At 39.1% G+C, this 22,559-nt stretch overlaps 1 protein-coding gene and 1 long non-coding RNA gene across 4 annotated transcripts in view; both read right to left on the bottom strand.

The window, feature by feature from the left end:
* Positions 1–839: 839 nt before the first annotated feature.
* On the bottom strand, positions 840–3,730 carry LOC123981727. The gene is made up of 3 exons (XR_006827815.1): positions 3,383–3,730; positions 1,024–1,224; positions 840–915 (listed from the first exon to the last, which is right to left on the bottom strand). It is a non-coding gene; the product is annotated as an uncharacterized LOC123981727 (long non-coding RNA).
* Positions 3,731–4,629: 899 nt separating this feature from the next.
* The window catches only part of arrdc1b (arrestin domain containing 1b), a 42,460-nt gene continuing 24,530 nt past the window's right edge, over positions 4,630–22,559 (bottom strand). For all 3 annotated transcript variants that reach the window (XM_046067269.1, XM_046067270.1, XM_046067271.1), the window contains 6 exons: positions 19,146–19,196; positions 12,591–12,745; positions 11,629–11,811; positions 10,918–11,094; positions 8,729–9,191; positions 4,630–7,821 (listed from right to left, as the gene is read on the bottom strand). In XM_046067269.1, the coding sequence (XP_045923225.1) occupies positions 7,757–7,821; positions 8,729–9,191; positions 10,918–11,094; positions 11,629–11,811; positions 12,591–12,745; positions 19,146–19,196 (1,094 nt within the window). In that variant the 3' untranslated portion in view covers positions 4,630–7,756. The remainder of the gene's footprint in view (positions 7,822–8,728; positions 9,192–10,917; positions 11,095–11,628; positions 11,812–12,590; positions 12,746–19,145; positions 19,197–22,559) is intronic.

Below are 22,559 nucleotides of genomic sequence, written 5' to 3'. Positions count from 1 at the left end.
CTTTGACTCACTGGTAGCTCACTCGCAAAGGTTGCCAGTGTAGTCAGCTTAGATTCATAAGTTACAATGAATGTTAACGGCAACACACAGTCATGTTTATAAACTAATCATTCATAGAAAATGTTAAAACTATTCCTTATCTGCAAACACACAGCTTCTGGTTGTAACCATCAGACAATTTCTTATATAATACATATTACATTATATAATACATACATACTTTGCCCATTTAAACTATTTTATTGAGGCAAAGTTCTAGTACAGTTAATTCTGTCAAGACAACAATACATACTAAGGCATAAGGAAGTTGCAAAAAAAAAGAAAATCTTATATTTAGTTATCTTTAATAACCAAATGGAAGGGATCTGTATAAAAACACATTCATTATTTTGTGCATGCTAAAGATGGACGGTTTTTTAGTCTCTGAAATATTGATATCTGCTTCAAACTCCCCGTATTGGTCAGGCTCTAATAGTGAACACACTGACAGTGAAAAAGATTAGTGAGCGAGCTGCAAGAGAGGTTCAAGAACTTCCTATGGATGTTCTGATATGTATTTTTACTATGAAACCAGGCCAGCGATTGAATCCACTGTGCCCCTCCACAAAGGAAACCGACTTCTCAGAGCCTCCTTTCAAACCTACTACTACCTACTGTTCTTTTTCAAAATACACTCATTTAGGTCTGCTGTTAGTTATATAACTTTGGGAAACATGGGTGTTTGTTGACATAACACTACATTATGTTTTAACCAGATGAACTGGTTCTAAAAGGTCTACTGGGAGAGACCTTCCAGAAGTGAACAACTACACTTAAGTGGAGATGTTTTTTGACACTCTGCAGCTTACCTGCAGGCCCGTGGACATCCCAGAAGTCAAACAGCAGTGTCACGCTGCTCGACAACTCAAACGTCATCTAAAGAAAAAAGTGCACAACATCATAAGCTACCATTCATCGGTTAACTGCTGATCTTAAAGTAGTTTGTTGTAGTAAAAAAAAATATATAAAAAATACCCCGCTCACATTTTGAGAAACGTGTGCAATTTAGGTGTTGCAACAATCCTGACATCAGCCTCTTTCCCACCAAGATCAGTCGTGTAAGACCAAGAGCTACTGCACTGCTCTGCGATCCGTCCTCTCCTCTGTCATTTTCTGGCGCAATGACTCAGAACATCTTTGATTTCAGATCTAACCTCTTTTTTTGACTCTTACCAGACCCAGACTCTGATAATAATAAAAAGTACTTCTCAACACAAAGAGTTATGTTTCAGAATAAAAAGCAGCCGTTGTTTAAGAACCGGGAAATATATGCAAGAAAAAAACTAAAAGTTATACACGTCTGTTTTGTGAATTATTTCCTGCCCGAAACAAGCCTGGGAGAAGCTGTGTTCTGCTCCTTCTCTTTCTTCGACTGTCTTGTAGGAAATGCTTACTATTTGCTTGCTCAGAACCTCTTCTGTTCTACATAGGGTTTTTGGATTCCTATTTCCTCGTAATTTATGCCGTTCTGAACAAACATCTATTCAGCTGATCGTGCCCCACAATTACAGGATGTATTGACCGACAAAAGCACACTCTGTTCTGCCCTACTGCTGTAGATGTGATTGCACCAGAAAGTTGGTCTGTAATGGTTGTTTACAACTATTAGTTTAGGCTCATTTTACCGTTTCACTTCTTTTCTCCTCCGAGTACATGTGGCTGCCATTGTTTTTTTAAAACTCTGATCATCTGACTGCTCATGTTTCTTGTCCGTGTCAGCCGTTTTTGTTATGTCAGCAGTTAACTTTGTGAATACAATGCTATTATTAGAAATGGTGACCAAACCTTCAAAGATAAGAACTGACTGGGTCCGAGTTAGCCAATGAAGAAAAAGAAACAGATGGAAAAAGGAAAAGAGGGAAAACTGCAGAATAGTGTGTTCCACTAAAATCCAGTTACTTTTTGTCTAACTTACTCTCTTACCGAAATAGAGACTCATCGACAACTTCAACAAAGTAAAGGATCAAAGCAACAAGTCTGTAAACAGTGCAAAAGTACATAGAGGACACAAGTATTTAAGGCCACTTGAAAACATTACAGAGAACTTCAATTAAACGTAACATGAGTCAACAATCCAAATTGAGGCCAGCCAAGGTAATCATTGTGAGCTTATCTTTGAAACTCCTTAAGAAAACTAGATGTATGTTTTCCAGGTGACTGTTGAGGCTGGAAACTGTGACAGCAGTCCTTCAACAAACACTCACAGTACACAAACTGCCCCTGTTTTTTTTTTTTTTTTTATGCTTTAGCCCATTCTGAGCATTTTCCAAGTGCATACCATAACTTTTCAGATGTTTTCCAAACTGCCAGGCAGCTGCTGGTTGCCATTCATGTCAGTAGTATAATAACTTGCAAAGACTTAGCAGAGTCTTGAAATGTGCCTATGGTATTCAAGTTTAATTGAATTGCCTTTTTAAAAAATACAATTATTATCGCTGAGCTGAAACATTGTTTTTCTTTGATATAGCAGAAAAAATTGAGGTTTTTAAATCACATCAAAAATTAACAACATTGCATTAGTGCATTGAAAAAGTTGACTGCATAGTATGAAATGCAGATGAGGCATTACATACTATGCATGCATAGTATGTAATGCAAGTGCATATACTGTAGCTGAGTAATATTATCAACTTTGTTTGTAAACCATCAGCCCCAGATTGTGCCTCTGGTGTTTTATCTGGTGCCTCATATGTTTTTTTTAATCAAAGCGATGTGGCTGTGTGCTAATGCAGTGTCTGCTCACTGACATCTACGGCTGCCTGACAGGGAGGAACAAAAATACATAGTACAATTCTAAAAAGCTATGGTTCAATTACCAGGCAATTACTGTAAAGCACCTGCGATTCAAATGGGTTAAATGTAGGGACGCGCAATAAGTTAACTGGATATGATCACACGTTGACTTTCTGTGGACTTTATGTACTGTATCGTTATGATATGATCATGCCATGTTATCCTTTTACATAACGACGTTGTCCAAATGAGTTCAAGCAAACTGTAGCTAAAAAACAAAACAAACAAACTCGGGTTTTTTTTGGTTTTTGTTTAACTTAAGTGTGTTGAGTAACGTTACTTTGAATACTTTCAGCCATACTGCCCCTATTTATATGAGCTCTTTAAAATTAGCCTAAAGGTTTCACGGGTCTTTTTAGCTGTTTCAGGTAACTTATCCCTAAACTTACTCTCTAAACTGGGTGCAGTTGTTGACTGACGTTAACTTATGTTGCAACGACACGCTTTAACCTGCAGAGTAGTAACGTTATTCCAAATGCAACAAGACGTATTCAAGACACATAGGAAGTATATACTTGATACTGTGACTAGCTACAATCACACAACTTACGGGCATCATGGTGAACTTGCTGAGCGTAGGCTAACGCCACAGTTTCAGCGGTGCAGTTCAGCTCAAATCCGAGCCATTCCTCACAAGTACGTCGGTAGTAACCAGTGAGCCAACTGCTCTCAGGCTAGCGTTACCTCGTGACTCCTGAAGAACAGAGGGCTGACGGTTAGTGGAGTTTTTCAGCAACTGAAAACAAAGAGCAACTGCGACAAAATAATCGAAACGGTAATATAGGTCCAATTAAAGTCGTCCGGAAACGCAAATGTTATCGTCGATGTCGAGCATGGTGGGTAAAAGTGACAACAATTTGCACAGTTACAACTAATATTTAGCTAACGTTAGCCGAGAACTCACTAAAGGCCGATGGACAGAGATGTCACGCATGCGCAAGATGAATCCGCAGTTTATTTACGACAAATGTTTGGATCACGTGACGGACGGAGTCAGCCGAAACTATTCGTAGCTTTTCGGCTGCTTCCGCTATAAAAGCCACTGTCAAAGCAAGGCAGGCCAAAGCTTCATCAGCGGAGAAGCGGTGACAAACGGCCTTTCATTGTTGACAGTTGTTACTGGAAGGAAGCTGTTAATAATTGGGAGAGATAACCATAAACACCCTTATTTATTGGGAGGTTACTTTCTTGTTTTTATCACGTTTTTTTCTTAATTAGGGTATTAATTAAGGTAGTCTACAACCATAGCCTACAACATTACATTTTTTTTTTCATTTCATTAGCCTATACAATATTGTTTTACCGTGCACTGTAGGCTATGTATCTTTTGCTATGTTTGTCCCTTATTGAAGATGCAAACATCATCATTCTTTAATTGTTGTCTGAACTGTTCTGTCTATTTTATGCTAAATACAATCTCTGCAGTGTCTATCTAAATAGATTTTCTTCTGCAGCTCCAGCAGCCTGCCACCTCAGCCTTAGCAGAAACCTTTATCCCAGCCTTATCCTTTTGATTTTTTATCCATTGACGCTTCTCTTGCTATTTTGTACATGCAGTTTTCAGGACAACTGATAACCATTTTCTTTGAGGGTTCTCATCCATGGGTTGTACTCACATTTTCCAGAAACCATTTACACTTGTCTTATGCACTGTTTTATCTGTGTTCAGTCAGAACATATAGAAATATTTTCTTGTGTGTAATGCACTTTTAATTGCTTTCCTTCTGGTTGAAAGATGCTATAATTTTCGAAAAGAGGGGAAAACATGATCCCATTTTAGAAACACAACATAATAAACAACATGTCATATCATTTTATTGTTATACTGTACAGTACAACTTAGATTCTGCACTGTAAGTTGAAATATTACATTTACTGATTGAGGTGCTACTGTTAGTATCTGCATACAGCACCTGTAAACAGTTTACAAGTAGAAAAATACAAAACCAGACACCACTCATCAATATGTGAGGGGGGAAGAATGAAAAAAAGAACACAGAATAAGTGGGGCTTCATAAAGCTATAGTACCTTTTGGTAGAGAAGAATTTAACAGAATTAGGATCGATAAAGGCAGCGTGAAATGACTTCAGGGAGCTGTTGCAGCACTCTTAGAAATTAGAGGAATTGCACATACTTTTCTAAAACAAGAATAAAAACAAATTCAACAGGTCTAAGGTCCAGTGTCCTCACTGTTTTCAAAAGCTACATTTGTATACATCAAGTGCACTTAGCACAGTCCACAGGAGACAAAGCAGGAAGAGTTGCACCAGCACATCCCGACATCCTTCCTGACAGAGAAGATCACACAAGCTCCTGTAAGGAGTGTCGGGAATCCAGATTGTTTAAGGCATGCATTCACAATAATGTAGAGCCAGAACACCAACATGTTCGGTGACTGGCAGATTTCCAACAGTAACAGAAGTTTGCCTGTGGAGATGTCAGCGCTGGTGTGCCTCAAAAAATGAAATACAAATTCTGGAAAACGTGGTGATCTAGGAACCAACACCAGCAGCGCGATCGTTTTTTTGTTTTTTTTTAAATTCACTGAAGAGACTTTAAGATTATACTAAACTGTGGTAAAATAAGACAAACATCAATAATCTCACAAACATTCATTCCAGCAGTTGTGCTTAAGATTTTCAGTGACATCAGTTTCCCACACAAAAGTGACATTGACCATGTGCCGTTGTTTTTACAACACAGTAGTGCTGCGTGATATGGGTGAGATCATTATAATTATATAAATAAGGATATTTGGCATCATCAAGATATGACACAGTTTAACAAATGTATGGAAAATCGCATAAAAAAATCAAACTGATGTTCAAAGCAAGGAATTTGGAATTGTAGCATCTGAATGAAAACAGACCACAGGGTGAACTCTTAAATTAGTCACACACACGCATCTACACGAACAGTAGATGTGCACTCAGAAATGCATGTACTCAAAGTGAAAAAAGTGCTGTATCATCTGAACCGACTGATTTCAGAGGATCCTCATCTCACTAATGTAACACTGAAAGAAAATTAAGGCTACAAAGGGGAGAAAAAAACAACATACAATCTCGTCATTTAAGATTCTCAGTCATCCAGGACGAAGTTATCCAAGGAGGGTTCCAGCTGCACTTCATTTAACCCTCCTTGGATAACATACAATCTCAGTCAGACTGCTCATTCATTCACTGCTCACTGTGTATTGTTACTGTTTACTGTGTTTTATATTGCGTGTATCGGGTGAATGGTCTGAGGGCTGTGCTGCTCTGTTTATTGTAGTATGTTTGAATTTGTTGTTGTCTATTCTGACGTTGTTTATGCACCTTGGTCTGTCCGAAACGACATTTATGCTCATCTGTCTCCTTGTATGCGGAAGAATGACAAAGTAGACTTGACTTGAGACTGAAAAGATGATGAAAAGCACTGGCATCACATCTTAAAACAACAACAACAACGTATTTCAAACCCCAATCTGTCAGTTCTGCTCAACAGTTCTGCTCAACAGCTGCAAGAAAATAAGATGTAAAATGGTACAGCAGGCATCAGTTGGTGCATTGCAGAAGCAGGGACTCGGTGAAGTGATTCCGTTTGCATGCCTGATAATGTTAAGCTCCAGTTTCTGGACAAGGTAAAGCTTGCACCAACAATGACCACAAGAGGGCAGAGAAAGACTGCGTCAGTGCTGCAAGCTTCCTATCCAGCAGCAGGAAAAACAGCCTAATCTGCAGACAGGCTGTCCTCTGAATACAAAACTGGTGTCAAAGCAAAACCTCTCAGCTATTTGAGCCAACACAGAAAGAGAAATATAGAAATATAGAAATATTAGATCAAGATATTTCCAAATATAAGAGCATGTCAGTGCATAGTATGCTCTTCTATGTGTTGAATTTCAACATAAGTGATCTTGTCTAGAAACTAAATATTTTTAAACATAAAAATGTAAATATTGCAATTGTTTGATTCATGTCGATAAAAACAATGTTTAAAAGTATATCACTTTTGTGTGACTGGATTAGTTTGTATAACAATTTTGAAGCTAATTTTATTTAGCTGCTATCTGTATTTCAGTTTACACAACTGAGCTGTGTTGCTGAGCCACCATGTCTTTAAACTTTAAAGACATACTTTAGACCTTTTTAAAGCCCCTATGTGTAGGATTCGACAAATTGCTGACCAGCAACTTCCAGTGGTATAATAAAAAAAGACAGACAGCAATGCGTGCTGCTACTGTACACACAGACTCATGGGACTGTCTAATGTTTCTTCAAACAAAGACTTAAAATAAAAACTTTAAAGAGGTTCTGATCATAGAGCAATCCCACACACAGGGGTTGGTGTCACTAGCTTTCCAGACAAACCACAACCTCTGACAATGGGTTCTCTTTCTCAGTTTCCAGCGTGAAGACAGCTCTGCCCGGCTGATGATGAGGACTAGGTTAACTAAGACACAAACAGACAGCAGTGGACCACAATAACAAGAGCACAATTGAAACAAGACTGCAAAAAGGCAGACATTTGATCTCACCAAACATGAGCCTTCAGTAGGCCGAAATCATTTACAAGGCATCACAGATGCAAAAATTCATTGAAAAAAACCAAACTATACAGATTTTACCCTGCCTCATTAAAGGAACATATCCAATCACTGAATATTCTAAATGCTGTACAACACTTCTTTTAGGCACAGTGATGTTCACCCGTTCTGTCTGACACTACCTGGTGGGACTAAGGTGAAATTAAAACTTATAGTCAATATGTGATCCCTTTTTTCACTTATTAGAGGACAAAGAAACAATCTTTGGGATGTTTGGGGGTGGAGTAATGGTCCACCCTCTTGAACCCAGCGTGTCTATTTCCTGATTTGTCGGGAGCCGAGTGCAGACATGTGTGGGTGGTCGTGGCCATGATGCTTCATTATCTGCTTCCTCCCTACTGTCTACTGTTGAAACTGGAGTTGACGCTACTGCAGCTTTCCTCGTAAGTGGGTGGAGGTTCTGTAACACACAAAGGCAAAACAATAGTCAATAACACTATGGATAGTGGAAGTCCCACTTCCTCTCTGAGCCTTTGTACCACTAGTTTCTGTACAGCAATGGATTTTGGTCACATGTATTTTTTTCTTCCATCTGAAATGCTGAAAGACGTTGCTGCGGTTTTCTGTCAATATTGTAAAATAAAAGAGAATATACAACTGTACTGGACAGTGCTTTTTGTCCACTTCATACATTTTCAACCAAGATAACACAAAGAGCATGGGGCTTTTCCACATTTTGACTTGTCATAGAAGAACTAGGTTTATGTAATAATAATTACGAAGTGGTTGTTATAGAATTATTATAGGATTATTGGGTTTCAACTATAAATGCTTCAGCAACCACTTTATTGAACGTTGAAAGTTAAATTTTGCACAGCAAAAATATTTATTTAAGTTCTAGTATAACTCTTTGTTTTAGCAGTCATACATATGGAAGCTCGTGCAGTGTCATGTCATCCATAACTGTTAACAGCATTATAAAATGTTTTTCTCTGTTCCAAGCTTAACATTGCTCCTCAACAGAACTGTAATTTCAGCTGCTGTCCATTGTGGGGACATCAGACAAAAAACAAATGTGGGCTTGTGACAACCTGATGGTATTTTTTTTGCACACTTAAAAAACACATTACAGAATTTTGCTGGATTGTACCCATACAGGTTTTGTCTGTTGTTTGACTTATCTGGTTTTAGAGACTGAACTTAGAAACTGAACTGAAACCACATTACTTGTTTTGACTGTGGTAAAAATCAGTCGATGCTTTGATTATCTTTTTTTCCAGGGATATATCGTATCTTGTGTGTTCCTGTATGCATCTGTGCATTTGTTTGTCTGTGTGTCAGTGTGTAAGATTTTCCGAGGAACTAACCATGCGGGTAGTCCCAGCTGCTGTACTCTGGAGGGAGGATGAGAGAACAGGAAGTGGGGATAGGAGTCACGTTTCCTTCGGTGAAGAAAGGTATGGTGGCCCCGGTGGACACACAGAACAGAGGAGCTGATGCGTCGGGCCGTCTGTGGCTGGGAGGAAGGGCAGCACCGGGTGCGTGGCTGAAGGCACTGGGGGACATGGTGACCGACTGACCTGAGGGATCCTGCTGAGAGTGACTCTTGGTAGGAATCTCCTCACTGGCTAAACCCCCTGCACACAGCCCGTCCTCTGGGTCCTCCTCCACCGGCGGGGCGCTTGGTGTCACGCCTGCTGCGCTTGGTGCGATGGTCGCAGCGCACTGGTCTAGACTGGCAGGTATGGACCTCGACGGAGACAAGTTCACAGCGATGTTCCCAATGTAGATGGGCAAGGTGACGACTGCTTCTGGAGATTTTAGAGACACCTGTAACACAAGAATGACTTATGAAGGGAGCCTCAAATTAGATTTTACATGTATACGGCAATATAGTTAAGGCTCATTACATTTAGTTTATAGTTTGTAAAATCTGGGCATTTATCAGTGTTTAAAATTCTGATAAAAATAATAATATAGGGAAGAAAATCTGATTTCAAATCTTAAATTTGGAATGCAACCACTCTGCTGTTTCTTTCTTAGCTTGCTTAAAGAGACAGCTGTGAGAAACTCATCAACTGTAAAGTACTGTGAACAGATACAGGAAACACAACTTCACGCTTCATGAGAACATAAAATGTGGGTAAAAAGTGGTCCAAACAGATCTGTTCCTTTTTGACATTCTATATTTTTCTTATTGTCATTAGATCTAACAAAAATAATTGATTCTACAGTACTAACTAGTATCCAAAACCTGACACATATTACTCCTCTGCACCACAGAACTCCCCTGTGTGAGCCACAGATTTGCACTGGTGACATGTCCCTTCATTACAACAATGAAAACACACACTGTAGTTTATTATTTCAGTCAATTCTAAATACCCCGTCTTGCAGTTGTAAATACTCATTAGATGACCAAATGTGTACTAATTTGCAGATGAAAATAGTCCCTAGCAATATTTGATTTACTCCTTCTGGAGTAACATTTAACAACAACTACAGTGTCCAGCTGTTTTAGGAAATTGTTGTTGTTTAAAAATGGATTTTCGAGTGGTCTTTTATTGTGGTCAGCCTAAGGCACACCTGTGCAATCCCCATGCTGTCTGATCAGCATCTTGATATGCCGCACCTGTAAGGTGGATGGATTATCTCGGCAAAGGAGAAGTGCTCACTAACACAGATTCTGACAGATTTGTGAACAATATTTGAGAGAAATAGGCCTTTTGTGTACATAGAGAAAGTCTTAGATCTTTGAGTTCAGCTCATGATGAATGGGGGCAAAAACAAAAGTATTGCGTTTATAATTTTGTTCAGTTTATATACTTGTCAGCTGTTTTCAAAGATTTGTGTTCAGCAGGAACCAGTAGGCTTGGGGCTGAGAGCCAAAGACAGGATTTAGTGACACATACAAAATACAGACTCACACCAGCCTTATCCTTTAAATATGCTATTTATCCAAAACAGACTGTGCCTGTGTGACATGAAGGAGAAAAGAAAAACTAGTTAAAATTAGAAAAGAAACATTTACATTCTTTGCCTGGTCCCACTGAATGAGACTGAATTGTATAGATGTAAGGATTAAAACTATACAAAAAGGATTAGATCTATATTTTTATATGTTAAAAGGCATCAGAAAATGGACTACATTATATTGACACCCTAAAGGAGATTAGTGTGAAAATATAGCACATTTGTCTGTGGCAGTTGTAAATAATAACATTCTTTTTTTGATGACAAAATAGGCTGTTGAACAACGGATCCAAGTAAATAATCAATTTAACATCCCTATAATATTAAGAGGGACAGTGCCAGTGAGTTCATAATGAGTGTCATCAATAATTCACTGGTTTCAATCCAGAGGCATTGAATACAGTAAACAAACATATTATTACATCAGTGTTTGATGTTGTAGTCTGTCAGAAAATAAATATGTATGTATGTATCATTTACAATATTTACAGTAACAAATTTGCTCTACATTTAAATACATTGTGTAGGTTTATGACGGTGCCATCAACCTAGTACAATGTTTAAAACAGACACACGCTCTTACCTGAATGAAATAGTCGATGTCTATGAGGCTGCAGCCGCCCAGCGCTGACTGAGGAAGAGGAGGGACGATGATCTGTTCTCTCCACTCTGCGTGCTTTCCGGCCTTCACTCCGGCTCCCTCCACCTCTGCAATGGTCCGCAGGTCAAACACAGGCCGCTTGGTCTTATAGGTGACTTTCTGGTGGGGGGGGAATGGACACAGAAATAAAAAGATGCGATAGTGAGTTTAAACTACTTCACCTAACTCTAGCTTATTGGACGGAAAAGTGTTCCTTATCATGTGGTACAGAGAAGTTTTATGTGCACCCACGTGGAAGGATCAGTTCTTTGAATTATGCTTGAAGCTTCGTTGGGCCAGCCGAGATTTATAATACATTACTAAAAGGTCAATATCCTCTAAAATAAAAAAAATTACAGGGGGCAGTGCTCATAATCTCAAAATAATGGTCTGTGGTGTAAGATCTCACACATCTGATTTGGAGAGATGAGATGATGTTTATGGGTGTTGCGTGTGTGTAGTGTTTCTCATTTTTCTTTATGATTTATTTTGTTTTTTCCACTCTTTGTTCTATCCACTCTCACCTTTCAGTGTACCTGCTCTATATTTTGTGAGAAAAAAAGAACAAAATCATATTTCTGAATAAGTTAGCCGGTTGAGAGAAAGGTGTATTGGTAAACACATAATTATTACTAATTATATTTAATAATCTACCTGTAAAAGACTGGCTAATACATATCCCGTGTCTTTCCCAGACTTGTTGTGGATCTCGGCAGCTAACTTGATGACCTGACCGGGGATGTAACCCCTCAGGTCACTGTGAGCTTTCAACATCAGGGTTCCCGTCTTCACCAGGAGGTAGCTGAACTTCTTAGTGGTCACAGCAAAACTCGGATCCTGTGGAGGCAGAAGTAACAGGATAAACGTTTGTTTGTGCCTTGGTAGTCATTAAGAAGCCTCGTAAGCTGAAGCTGTGCAGATAATCTATTCCTGCTTAGTGCCAGAGCATCATCAAACTCTGAAAGTCATGACGGGAAGAGTGTGACTCAGAAGTAAGTAATGCAGGGGAGTCAAGAAGAAAATGAATTAGATCCTGCTCTGCCATGAAATCAAATAAGCTTCAACCAAGACAAAGGTTGATACATTAGAGAGAGAGATCCATTACAACATTTTAAAGGCTCCTTCTGTCTCTATTAGGGGTGGGGTAAAAAATCGATACAGCGTAGTATCGTGATATTTGCCATGGCAATACTGTATCGATACACGGACGCCAAGTATCGATATTTTAGTATATAAATTGCAGATGGGAGTTTTAACTTTTTGGTACTAGAATAATAAAATCTATTGCTTTTTTAGCCCACTAGAAAACTTAACAGGACCATATAGAGGACTGAAAAAGTGAACAAAACAAACAGAGTAGTGTATCTTTTTAGATAAACAGATGTTGACAAAGTTTGACTTTAGGGACCTAATTGGAAGTTGGAAAAAGGTAATAAATTGCAATATATCTCAATATATTTAAAATCGCAATAAAATCGAATCACAACATAAATATCGTTATAATATCGTATCGTGGGGCCTCTGGTGATTCCTACCCCTAGTCTCTATATGAACAACTTTTTTCACTGCTGGATTTACTCAGCAAAAGTAGGCAGATGTGTGCACTGAACACTTACTTCAATGTTAGGGACCTCATTGAGGTTGAGCAGGTTGAGTAGGTAGAAGGGCCTCTGGGCTTTGTAGTCCTTAGAGAAGCGGGGGGTGTCAATAACCGCCTTGACACGGTAAACAATCTTCCCAAAGGGTCCCTCAAAAGAAGTCGGGACAGCAACTGAAGAGAGGATTGGGGGAAAATTCCATACAGATATCACTATGAAGACAGTTATTGACTGAATGAAGTAACCGGTGTAAGGACTGCTATAGCCCATATGTTTGAGTTATTAATTAAAATGTAAAAATAGTTACTTTCACATGCAAAACAGGCATTTTACAGCATCAATAACCCATAAAAGTACAAAATGCTGCTGATAATTCAATTGTTAAACGTGACCAACATTGACACGTTGTTACAGATTCATTCATGTGCGTAAGTATCGTGACAACTATTCTTTCTTTTATTGAGACAAATTATATTACAAAGAAAAGAAATTCAAGTTCAGAAGTACACATCTCTACATATCTAAAAAGAGAGACAAAGAATTAAAGAAAGAAAAAGACAAAGAAAGAAACTGTTTGACTGATAACTCATTCAATCTGTTGTGCACCAGAAGCTCAGTGAATTAACACATTCTTTAATAAAAAGGCTATGTTAAATCAGGCTAAAATGCAGTTTTCTTTTATATTGTTACTAGAAGGGGGAAGACAGAGCTGCAAGCCTCTATCAGAGCTGTCACAAGATGTAAGGGCCGTTCAGACTGATTCCTACACAGCTCAGAATGGAAGGACACTGATTGCTTTTGTGACTCAAGGAAAGAGCGGTGGCAAGGAGGAAACAGGGAGGGGAAAGGCTGGAGGGTAGGAAATTTAGGACTAGTGAGATAAAAATTTCTATTTGGGGAGACAGCAGCCAGGCAGACAAAAGGAGAGAGACACTCAGAGCCAGAGGAAAGGGAAAAACACACACCAGATTCAAAATCTCTTCTGATGTTGTCATCTGTACAAACAATCTGCATATAAATTAAAAACAGGATGTACAAAAAGGTGATTAATGTGAAAGCTGAGCCACTCTCTCACCCTCACTGTTTTAATATGTTTCTTTTTCCCATTAATGCTCATTCAGATGTATGAATGTAATGCTGTTAAATGCAGGCAGCAGCTTCAGGGTGCTGCTGCTGTCAATAAGAATTAACCACCAGAGGCTGGTTATTGTTGTTTTGTTGTGGACAGCTTGGTAGCAGAAACAGAGCTGTGGACGGACTGACAGAGGAGAGATTGAAGCACCATGCTGGCTTTCCGTGGAGACACACCAGACTGAGCGGCTCATGGCGGCTCAATCTGTACGACGACTATCTAGCCCGACTTGTTCTTTTACAGACAAAGACCTTCCTCTGCCTCTTTGAGCTGCAGTTGTACTTAGGGTGACCACATGACAAGGGAGTTTGGTATACCTGTCAACCCTCCCGTTTTCTCCGGGCTGCTCCCGTATTTTAGCGTTTTATCCCGCTGTCCTCCTTTTGAAATATTTTCCCGTAAATCTCCCACGCATGCGTCTTACTTTGTGGCTATAACAATGATACCTTTCAGTCCCTGCTGTAGCCAATGCAGAGTTTAACAGTGCCCATCTGTGGGCAACACCAAAAAAATATTTCACAATGATCAGTATTCAATGTTTCATTAGGCTATAACTCAAACAGAACAGGATTTGGGACAACTGCTCATAATTCGGGACGGTCATGAATCATTCGGGACATCTGGTCACCCTGCTTGTACTTCAACTAGCCCCCCTGAACATTTCCTCTTCAGGATGGACTTGTGTATGTAGGAACCTAGTAAGCTCTTGTTTATTTGCACGACAAAAGAGGTCTTGGCACCTACATTAAAACTGGGCTAGTGAATCATGTTTCCTTGACTGTGAATCACGCCACCATGAGGTTCACGTTTGTATTTTTTGGTGAAATATCTCAACAGTTGCTGGATGGATTGTCATGAAATTATGTACGGACAACCACGATCCCCTCAGGATGAGTAGTAATCTCTTTGGTGATCTCTTAACTTTTTAATTTACACCATCATCAGGTCCAAATTTCAATTTGCCATAGTAAATATTACCTGCTTAACATTAGCATTTTAGGATTGTCCTTACAAGCATGTTAGTATGCTGACATTAGCATGTAGCTCAAAGATCACATACAGAGTCACTAGCATAGGTTGAAGACTCTCAGTCTAAGTTATATATAAACTTAACTATCAACTACATCTACAATAACTAAATTTCAGTATGTATCAGTCCTTAATTACAAGTTGAAATATAGTCATTGAAATGCTGTATCATTTCCCAACCTAGACGTCTAAAAAATGTTTCAGTCATCATCCAAATTTCGCCCAGTTTAGACCTCGACCTTTGACTTTCAAATCATCAATGCTTACTTGACAACCAAGACTGTCAAAGTAATCTTTTTTCAAATTGTGTTTAAAGCAACATTATGTAGTTATCAAAATCTAAGCTTGCAAAGCTGGCCTTCTTGATGTTGGACTAGTCAGTAAAAAATTATTAGCTGGCTTGCTGTGTCTTGTGTCTGTTACGTTACAAGCAACATTAGGCTATGCTGCTACTGGTGGAGAGCAAGCGAGCCGGTGAGCAAGCAACATAACTGGGCTCAGCAGCCTCCATGGACATAACGTTAGCTAATGGCAGAGGCGTAGAGACCGAAGAGGACGCTGACGGAGGAAGTGAGGAAGAGAAAAAGAGAGTCACAAGCAAGAGGCTGTTGGCGAAAGCTTTGTGAAATAAAAGGCTGAAAGACAGACGCCAAGCTGGCATTATTTCTGTTAGAGTAGTAACTAATATTATCTTGTGTTGTCGCACTTGCTTGATGTTTGGCACTTTTAGCAAGTTGTCGACTTGCTAGTTTTTGATCATAAGTGTAATGTCAGAAAATCCTTTCCGATATGTGTTTCATCTATTATTCCGACACTTGTATAATAATAATAATAATAATAATAATTATAATAATACATTTTATTTATAGGCGCCTTTTTGAACACTCAAGGTCACCTCACAAAACATAATAAAACAGTACAGCAATAAATCGATAAAATGAACAACTATAATTACAGTGCAGAGTTCCAGAGACGAAGGGCAGATCGGCTGAAGGCTCTGAACCCCATGGTGGTCAAACGAGCTGGAGGTACAGTGAGGTGAATAGAAGAAGAAGACCTAAGAGTATGGGTGGGGGTGTTAATATGAAGGACGTTAGTGAGGTACAGAGGAGTGAGGTTGTGAATGGCCTTGAAGGTCAGGAGCAGAATCCTGAAATCAATGCGGTATTTAACTGGGAGCCAATGAAGCTGCTGGAGGACAGGAGTAATATGATATATGAATATAATATCCATACACTCGTACATTAGTACTTGTACTAATATAATATTAGCTTTGTTGTCCATTTACTAATGTTTATGCTGTGGTAAATGGAATAGCTTGCTAGGTTTTATTGTGTTCCCTCTGTGCCCTCTCACTCTGTAAATATGTTTAGACTTCATGAAGGCCAAGGAGCCTCTGTTCCCTAAACATACACTGAGCACTGTGACACTGAGCTAAATTGTTATACACTCCTTTGTTCTCCAGAATCCCTGGACCGGCTGTTACTTTTTACTGTTAATTCTCCTTTAATACATCCACCAAAAGAAAACGTTTTGTTGTAATTTATTTACTTGTTCAATTCTCCCCAAGGAAATAGATTCCACAACAATAAGTAATGTAATCATCAGCTGTACAGCTGTCCTTATTTACGACAGCAGTGTAGAATGTGAGCCAGAGCGTTCAGCTATCAAGCTCCTCTGCTGTGGAATCAGGTCCCAGTTTGGGTTCAGGAGGCAGACACCATCTCCAAATTTAAGAGTAGGCTTAAGACTTTCCTCTTTATAAAGCTTATAGTTAGGGCTGGCTCAGGTGGGTCCTGAACCATCCCTTAGTTATGCTTCTATAGGCCTAGACTGCAGGGGGACTTCCCATGATGCACTGGGCTGCTCTCTCTTTCCTTCTGAATGCAACCGTATCCCATTAATGCACGTTACTAACTCGACTTCTTCCTTCTTCCGTAGTGTTGTGCTTTCTCATCCCTCTCCTTTCTCCTATCGCTTTCTGCAGGTGTTTCTGGCTCTGGAGTCGGACCCTGTGGCTGTGAGTCACCTGCTGCCCTCCTATTCGTGCTCAACATCTGTTGCTACAATTATTACAAGGCCTATTATTATTATTATTATTATTATTATTATTATTATTGTTAATATCACTATAATAATATTCATTTTCTATACTAATGCTACTTTTACAGTTTGTATTGTCTGTGTGGACACTGTGTGCAAAACTTACATAATGTTCCTTAATTTTGATGGACGTGGTTCCACTAGAATTAAATATTGGAATTTAGATCTCAACTTCAGAGCTGTACAGATCGAGTAGAGAAGGTTTTATCTGCTAAACAGGGAAGGAAATTGGTTGTGAAAAGAAATCCTGTTGGGAGGCAACACTTTATTTAATGTCTGGCTTGCCAGGAGAAGCAGCACACATTTCACACACTCAGTTTGGCTGACAGTATTCTCCCTGATTTGGGTATAGCATGCAATGAGCTCGGGATTGATGATTTGAAATGTATCACAGTTGGCAGTTTCATTTCAGAAATAAACAATGAGACAGGAGGATATTTGGGGATTTTATCATCTGCTGTGGCATTTGGAAAATTTAGCACTCTATTAAAGTGTATCACTATTCTCATCTCCTCTGTGCTGTTCTCTTCTCTTCCTGAACCATTTCATCTAACCCTATTTATCCCACTTAGTGTCCTTGTACTGAGTTTATCTCAGCCTACGCCTTCCTCTTCTCTTTGAATTTCTTTATTCCCTCAGTGAGAAATGATCAGGCCAGAACAACACCTGATGCCTCGACTGCAGATAACTGGGCTGGGCTTGTCAGAAGAAATTATGTTATGTGCTTTGTTAAAAAATACTGACGTTACAGACTCCTTCTCCTAACTACCCATTGTGAACTTGTGAGACCCATCCTCCTAACTCTACCATGTCCATCGTCATTCAACCAATTTCTACTGATCATCTCCTTTTCTCGACATCCGCTTGTTTTTTGCTTATTTTATAGTTTTTCCATAAATAAACTAATGCAAAGGAATTATCAAAGTTCAGACTTATTGACTTTACTGTAAATAAAAATCAGATGACACTAAATTATACTAGCTTTTAACCTTGAAACTGACACTTTGTTTACAAAACAAACATGATTAATGAGACACAGCTACCAAACTACATGAATAAATTAATTATATTATATGGCTGTTGAGTGTTTTGGCTTTTTCTTAACTGATGCATTTATAATTTATTTTGACAAATGTACTCTCAGGACCAGTTTATTAGGGAGACAGAGATAAAATAAATATAGTCTAATACTGCAGTCCTGCCATAAATCCTACCATAATCAAGGTTATCATGTTTTAGTTGAACCAATTACTTTAGAGAAGTATTTTTTTCTTAAACATCTTCAGTCCTAATAATATATAGAAAACACTGTAACATGCACATCTCTTCCTTACATGATCCCCGCTAGCTTGATGTAGCTGCGTACATCAGGCACACAGGATTATTGCCAGTCACAGTGCAAATGGACTGACTGCATTCATAAGTGTTGTGTGTTTTGATGCTGACATGCTTTTGTATCTACAAATAAACATTTCTCACAGACAATAGAAACTTCATTGTCATCACCATTTCTTTAAATCCTGTGTTAAAAGTCGGGTGGCTTTGGTTTGGTTCCACCTAAAGATTTGCTTGATTTGCTGCAAGTCTGTTTTAAAGGTTTACAAGAGCCTATCAGTCAGTGTTAAGTACCAGCAGGGGGCAGTAGGAGACACTTTTTCTCCAATGCGCCACTTATCATTACATGATAGTTAACATGCCCTGTGCTGATGCTCTCAAGTCTGAGGGCCTGAAAGGAGGGGAGGGCGAAGCATGGGGGCATGAAGACCAATTAAACAGTGACTGCAGAACAGGAGAGGGAACTAAAAATAACCCAAACCCCCCTGTGCTTCAGCCCACGCCTGAGAGAATGTAAGATACCAGAGAGACACTGCACTGTGTGTGCCCTCACAGGTGTTCAGTTGATCTTTGCATTACTCGCATGGTCGTGGTGTTGCAAGTTTTTTGTCAGCCTTCAGGAAATATCAACTTAGCCGCATTTAGACGGTGTTTGTGAACAAGTGGCATGCGGAATAAAGATGCACTATCACGCTGAAGTATCACAATTAGCCTGTTCAGCATTTATGTAACAATGAGCAAAGACCTGCGTGAGTCTGCCATATGTCGGAGACAAAGGGCTAAAGGCTGAACACTGAAGTACACATGCTAAAAAAAGTCCACTGTTATCAGAGGTTATCACACCTGCATGCTCCTTTGACTGACGTCATCTGGGCCTCTGATAAGCATAAGAAAACCATTACGGGAACTGAGGGTGCGCCTCTGACATGGAGGAATGAGGTTAAGTGGGTCAACAAGGTTAATCCTACACTCACCTGGAATGAGAAACTGGAAAGGGAAACTGTGTTCGCCTGCCGGCAGAGTTCCTGCAAAAGAGCAAGGTTTATCAGTTACACAGTACACACAGAGTGGAAAGGAAAAAAATTAAAGTGACATTTACAGCTGCACATGTAGTGATAATTCTCAGGGTTTGTGTGTGTATGGTTCTATTTATTTCAACATCACATATCCCTTTGTAAACATTTAATGTCCAGGTGAGGCACCATGCCTGTTGGGCTCACCTACTTTCCCAGTGGGATGGAGATTTGGAGACAAACACGTTTTTCAAAGATAGTTGTCTTTTCTAGTGAATGAAACTAGCGACTGAAACCAATGGGCCAGTGTCAGAGGAAGTGGCACACAGTTGGTTGGTTGTGACAGCCAACACGTGTAGCTGAGAAAGTTGGAGCATTTCTCAGCACGTTTAATCAATGATTTACAAGCACAGTAAGGCCATCAGTGATCGACCCAAGACTAAGTGCATTCTGCTGCTCTCGAACAACATGTACAGGTCATTGTGCCAAGCCTTCCCTTTAAAATTAAACAAAAGGTCTGGTTTTATTTTAGATTTTTGTTATTGACAACAAATCCAACAACAGACCAAAACCAACAACCCTGGATATCTTTCTAAAGTGCAACAGCATCAGTTTGCAAACATTGTATTTCGGCTGTTATCAGACGACACAAACTGAAACTGCTGTGTTTTTAGAAACATGTGGCCTTCTGAGGATCTGAAAAGGAAGTGCTTTGAAGTGTGAAGAGTGTTTTGTAATAAAACAAACTCCGTTAAGTACAATTTCTAAGAAAATCAGCTGGTTATTACAGTGTCTGCAGCATTCAGATATGGCACCAGTTGACTAACTGCTCCATACAGAAAGCAAATTTACAACTTTACAACCGGACTATTATTATTATCAGCGTTTTCTCTGTTTACCAAGAAACAAGATCACTTTTCCACTAGGATTTTTAAACACCAAATTCTGATTTCAGAAAGTTCTCAAATATGTCAGAGTCTCACATATTTTGAGGACATGCATTTCTTGCTTGTGGCTATATGCCTGTGTGTCACACTAAAATGAATTGAAGGCACCAAAAAGGGCCTTCCCCTCCCTGTCACACTGAGAGCACCTTGAGCCAGTCGGGTTATTAATTCTCTACATAAGCTGAAAGCCCAATTAAATTCTTCCATACAGCAACATGTCTCCTCATTATGGACGGGCACAACTTTTTCCGTTGGTCTCAGTTTCCTGAGGGGAAGTGCTCAGACGGGGTTCATTTGCATCATGTTTACTGCTAGAGGAAGCAGTCACGCTCTGAACCAGTGCTGTGCAGGTGCAACAACCACTTTGTATATTTTTGCAGAGAGCCTAGCTAACACAGGTACAGCCAGAAAACAAAACATGGTGAAAAAAAGAGGGGTAGATTAGATTATATATTATATAGAGCAAGCTGTTAAGAGATTCATAACCTCAGCGTATTAACCCTAAACATATTTGATCAAGCATGGACAATTCAAACCTATTCTTCCTACAGCACTAAGAACTAAAAAGAAGACTATATTATTACACGTACAACACAGACATCAGTAAGCTACAAGCTAACGTCCAAAACAAAACAATCCAAACAAATTAAAACAGAAGTTCAAAATGTAAACTTCCAAATATACTTCCATAATATTTGGTGCAGATGTTCATGGTCATAGGAGAATGACTTGCAATGACTTTGATAATCACCTGACCTTTAATAAAGTGCCATCATCAAAAAAGGTTAACACAGTTAATGATGTTGGGGTCATTAGTATGGCTGTAGAGAGCTTAAGTGAAACCTTAACTTCCACTTTTTGTTCCAGAAGTGAGAATTCCTTGTTAAATATCATACTGACATTTGCAACTGTATCTGAAACAAACTTCCTCAACACTATGTTGTGGGTTTCACTCAATTTTTCTAGACAGGGATGTAACAAAAAGAAATTGTCTTGCTTATTTGACATATCAGTTTTTAGCAGCCTTTAACGAACACCACTTCCCATACCTTCCCAGGTTAAATGTCATCAGCTTGACTTAATTAGGCTAGTTCAGACATGGCTGCAGCAACAGCAAGACAAGGAGGGCCAAACAGTGTAGATTCTTTTTTAAACAGCAAAGACTACAGCTAAAAAGTTTGATACATGAGCATGGGTGGATATCACAGATAAGGAGGAAACCAACATTTAGAACCACTACTCCATGAGAGCTGTGGTTCTTTATTGGTTTTTAATTTAGCAAAAATTATAAAGGCTTCAAATTCTAAATGTTGTATCCACATATATCTTAAAATATGATTAACAAACTCAGAAATGTTTCACTATTTTAGAAAGACTGATGATAGAAACAAATAAATAATATAGGTTGCACTGAGTAAAAAATACAAGTGGAAAAGCAGCTAACTGTAAAGTATAAAAAAATATGAAAACACAAGCATTGCTACAGTGAGTCTGTATCAAGCAAGGTTTAAATATAAAGCTGTCAGTTTCAAAAGCGTGCCGACAGTGTAACCACAATCAAACTGCAGCAGTGGGAGGGAGATCCTGACTTCTTGAAGGTCATTAACTGAGAACAGTGACAGTACGAAGAGCAGACGCCGATATCACTGCTTTTCACTCTTCTAACCGTCGAGCATCTGTGGCATACCACATTATCAGTCAGCCAAAGTGAGCGTCCCCCTCCTTTGTGTAAGAGTGCGTGTGTGTGGTGGTCTTCAGCCACACTTCCTGTCTTGCTCTCCCTGTGTCGCTCTGCCCTCCGGGGCAAAGCAGCCCATTTTCGGAAGAGAATGGGATATGGAAAAATAGCAGAGATTAAGGAGAGCACAGAAGGAGGGTGTGTAATGAATTATTTATGTCCTCCGTTTAGAATGTGATGTGCCTGGTGTTTTACAGAATCCTCAGCGTGAGCATGTGTGCACAGGGTTACTCTTGCTTTAAAGATTCTCCCGTCTATATTTTTTAGCAAATGTGTAATATACAGTGGAAATTATTTTATTTCATTATTTTGTATTTCTCAAATGTATTACTTGTTTTTGCATACCAGAAAGACAAGCCTGAGTGCAAGTGTGGGTGATGTTTTATTTTCACAGTTTTGTTCACTGCACTTGAGACTAGCAACAGCAAACAGTACCTGAGTTTCGTTGCTAATACCAAAATGATACTTTTTTGATACTTTACTTTGAGGAACATAAGTAAATAAAAGTTCTTTTCATACAAAAGAGCCCAAACATCTCATGTAAAATGTTGTCATGCAGCTCTACAAGAACTGTTCTTTCAGAATATTACTCATAATTCGTTAAAAGTGAAATATGAATTTTTTTTTACCTTGGTTTGGCTGTATGTTTACTATATTTATACTGAGCAGATGATGTATGTTTTTCTTTTC

This window comes from Micropterus dolomieu, linkage group LG13 (assembly GCF_021292245.1).
Source record: "Micropterus dolomieu isolate WLL.071019.BEF.003 ecotype Adirondacks linkage group LG13, ASM2129224v1, whole genome shotgun sequence".
NCBI lineage: Eukaryota > Metazoa > Chordata > Actinopteri > Centrarchiformes > Centrarchidae > Micropterus > Micropterus dolomieu.
Note: the sequence above shows the minus strand (reverse complement) of the source record. Positions and strands in the feature narration are given on the sequence as shown.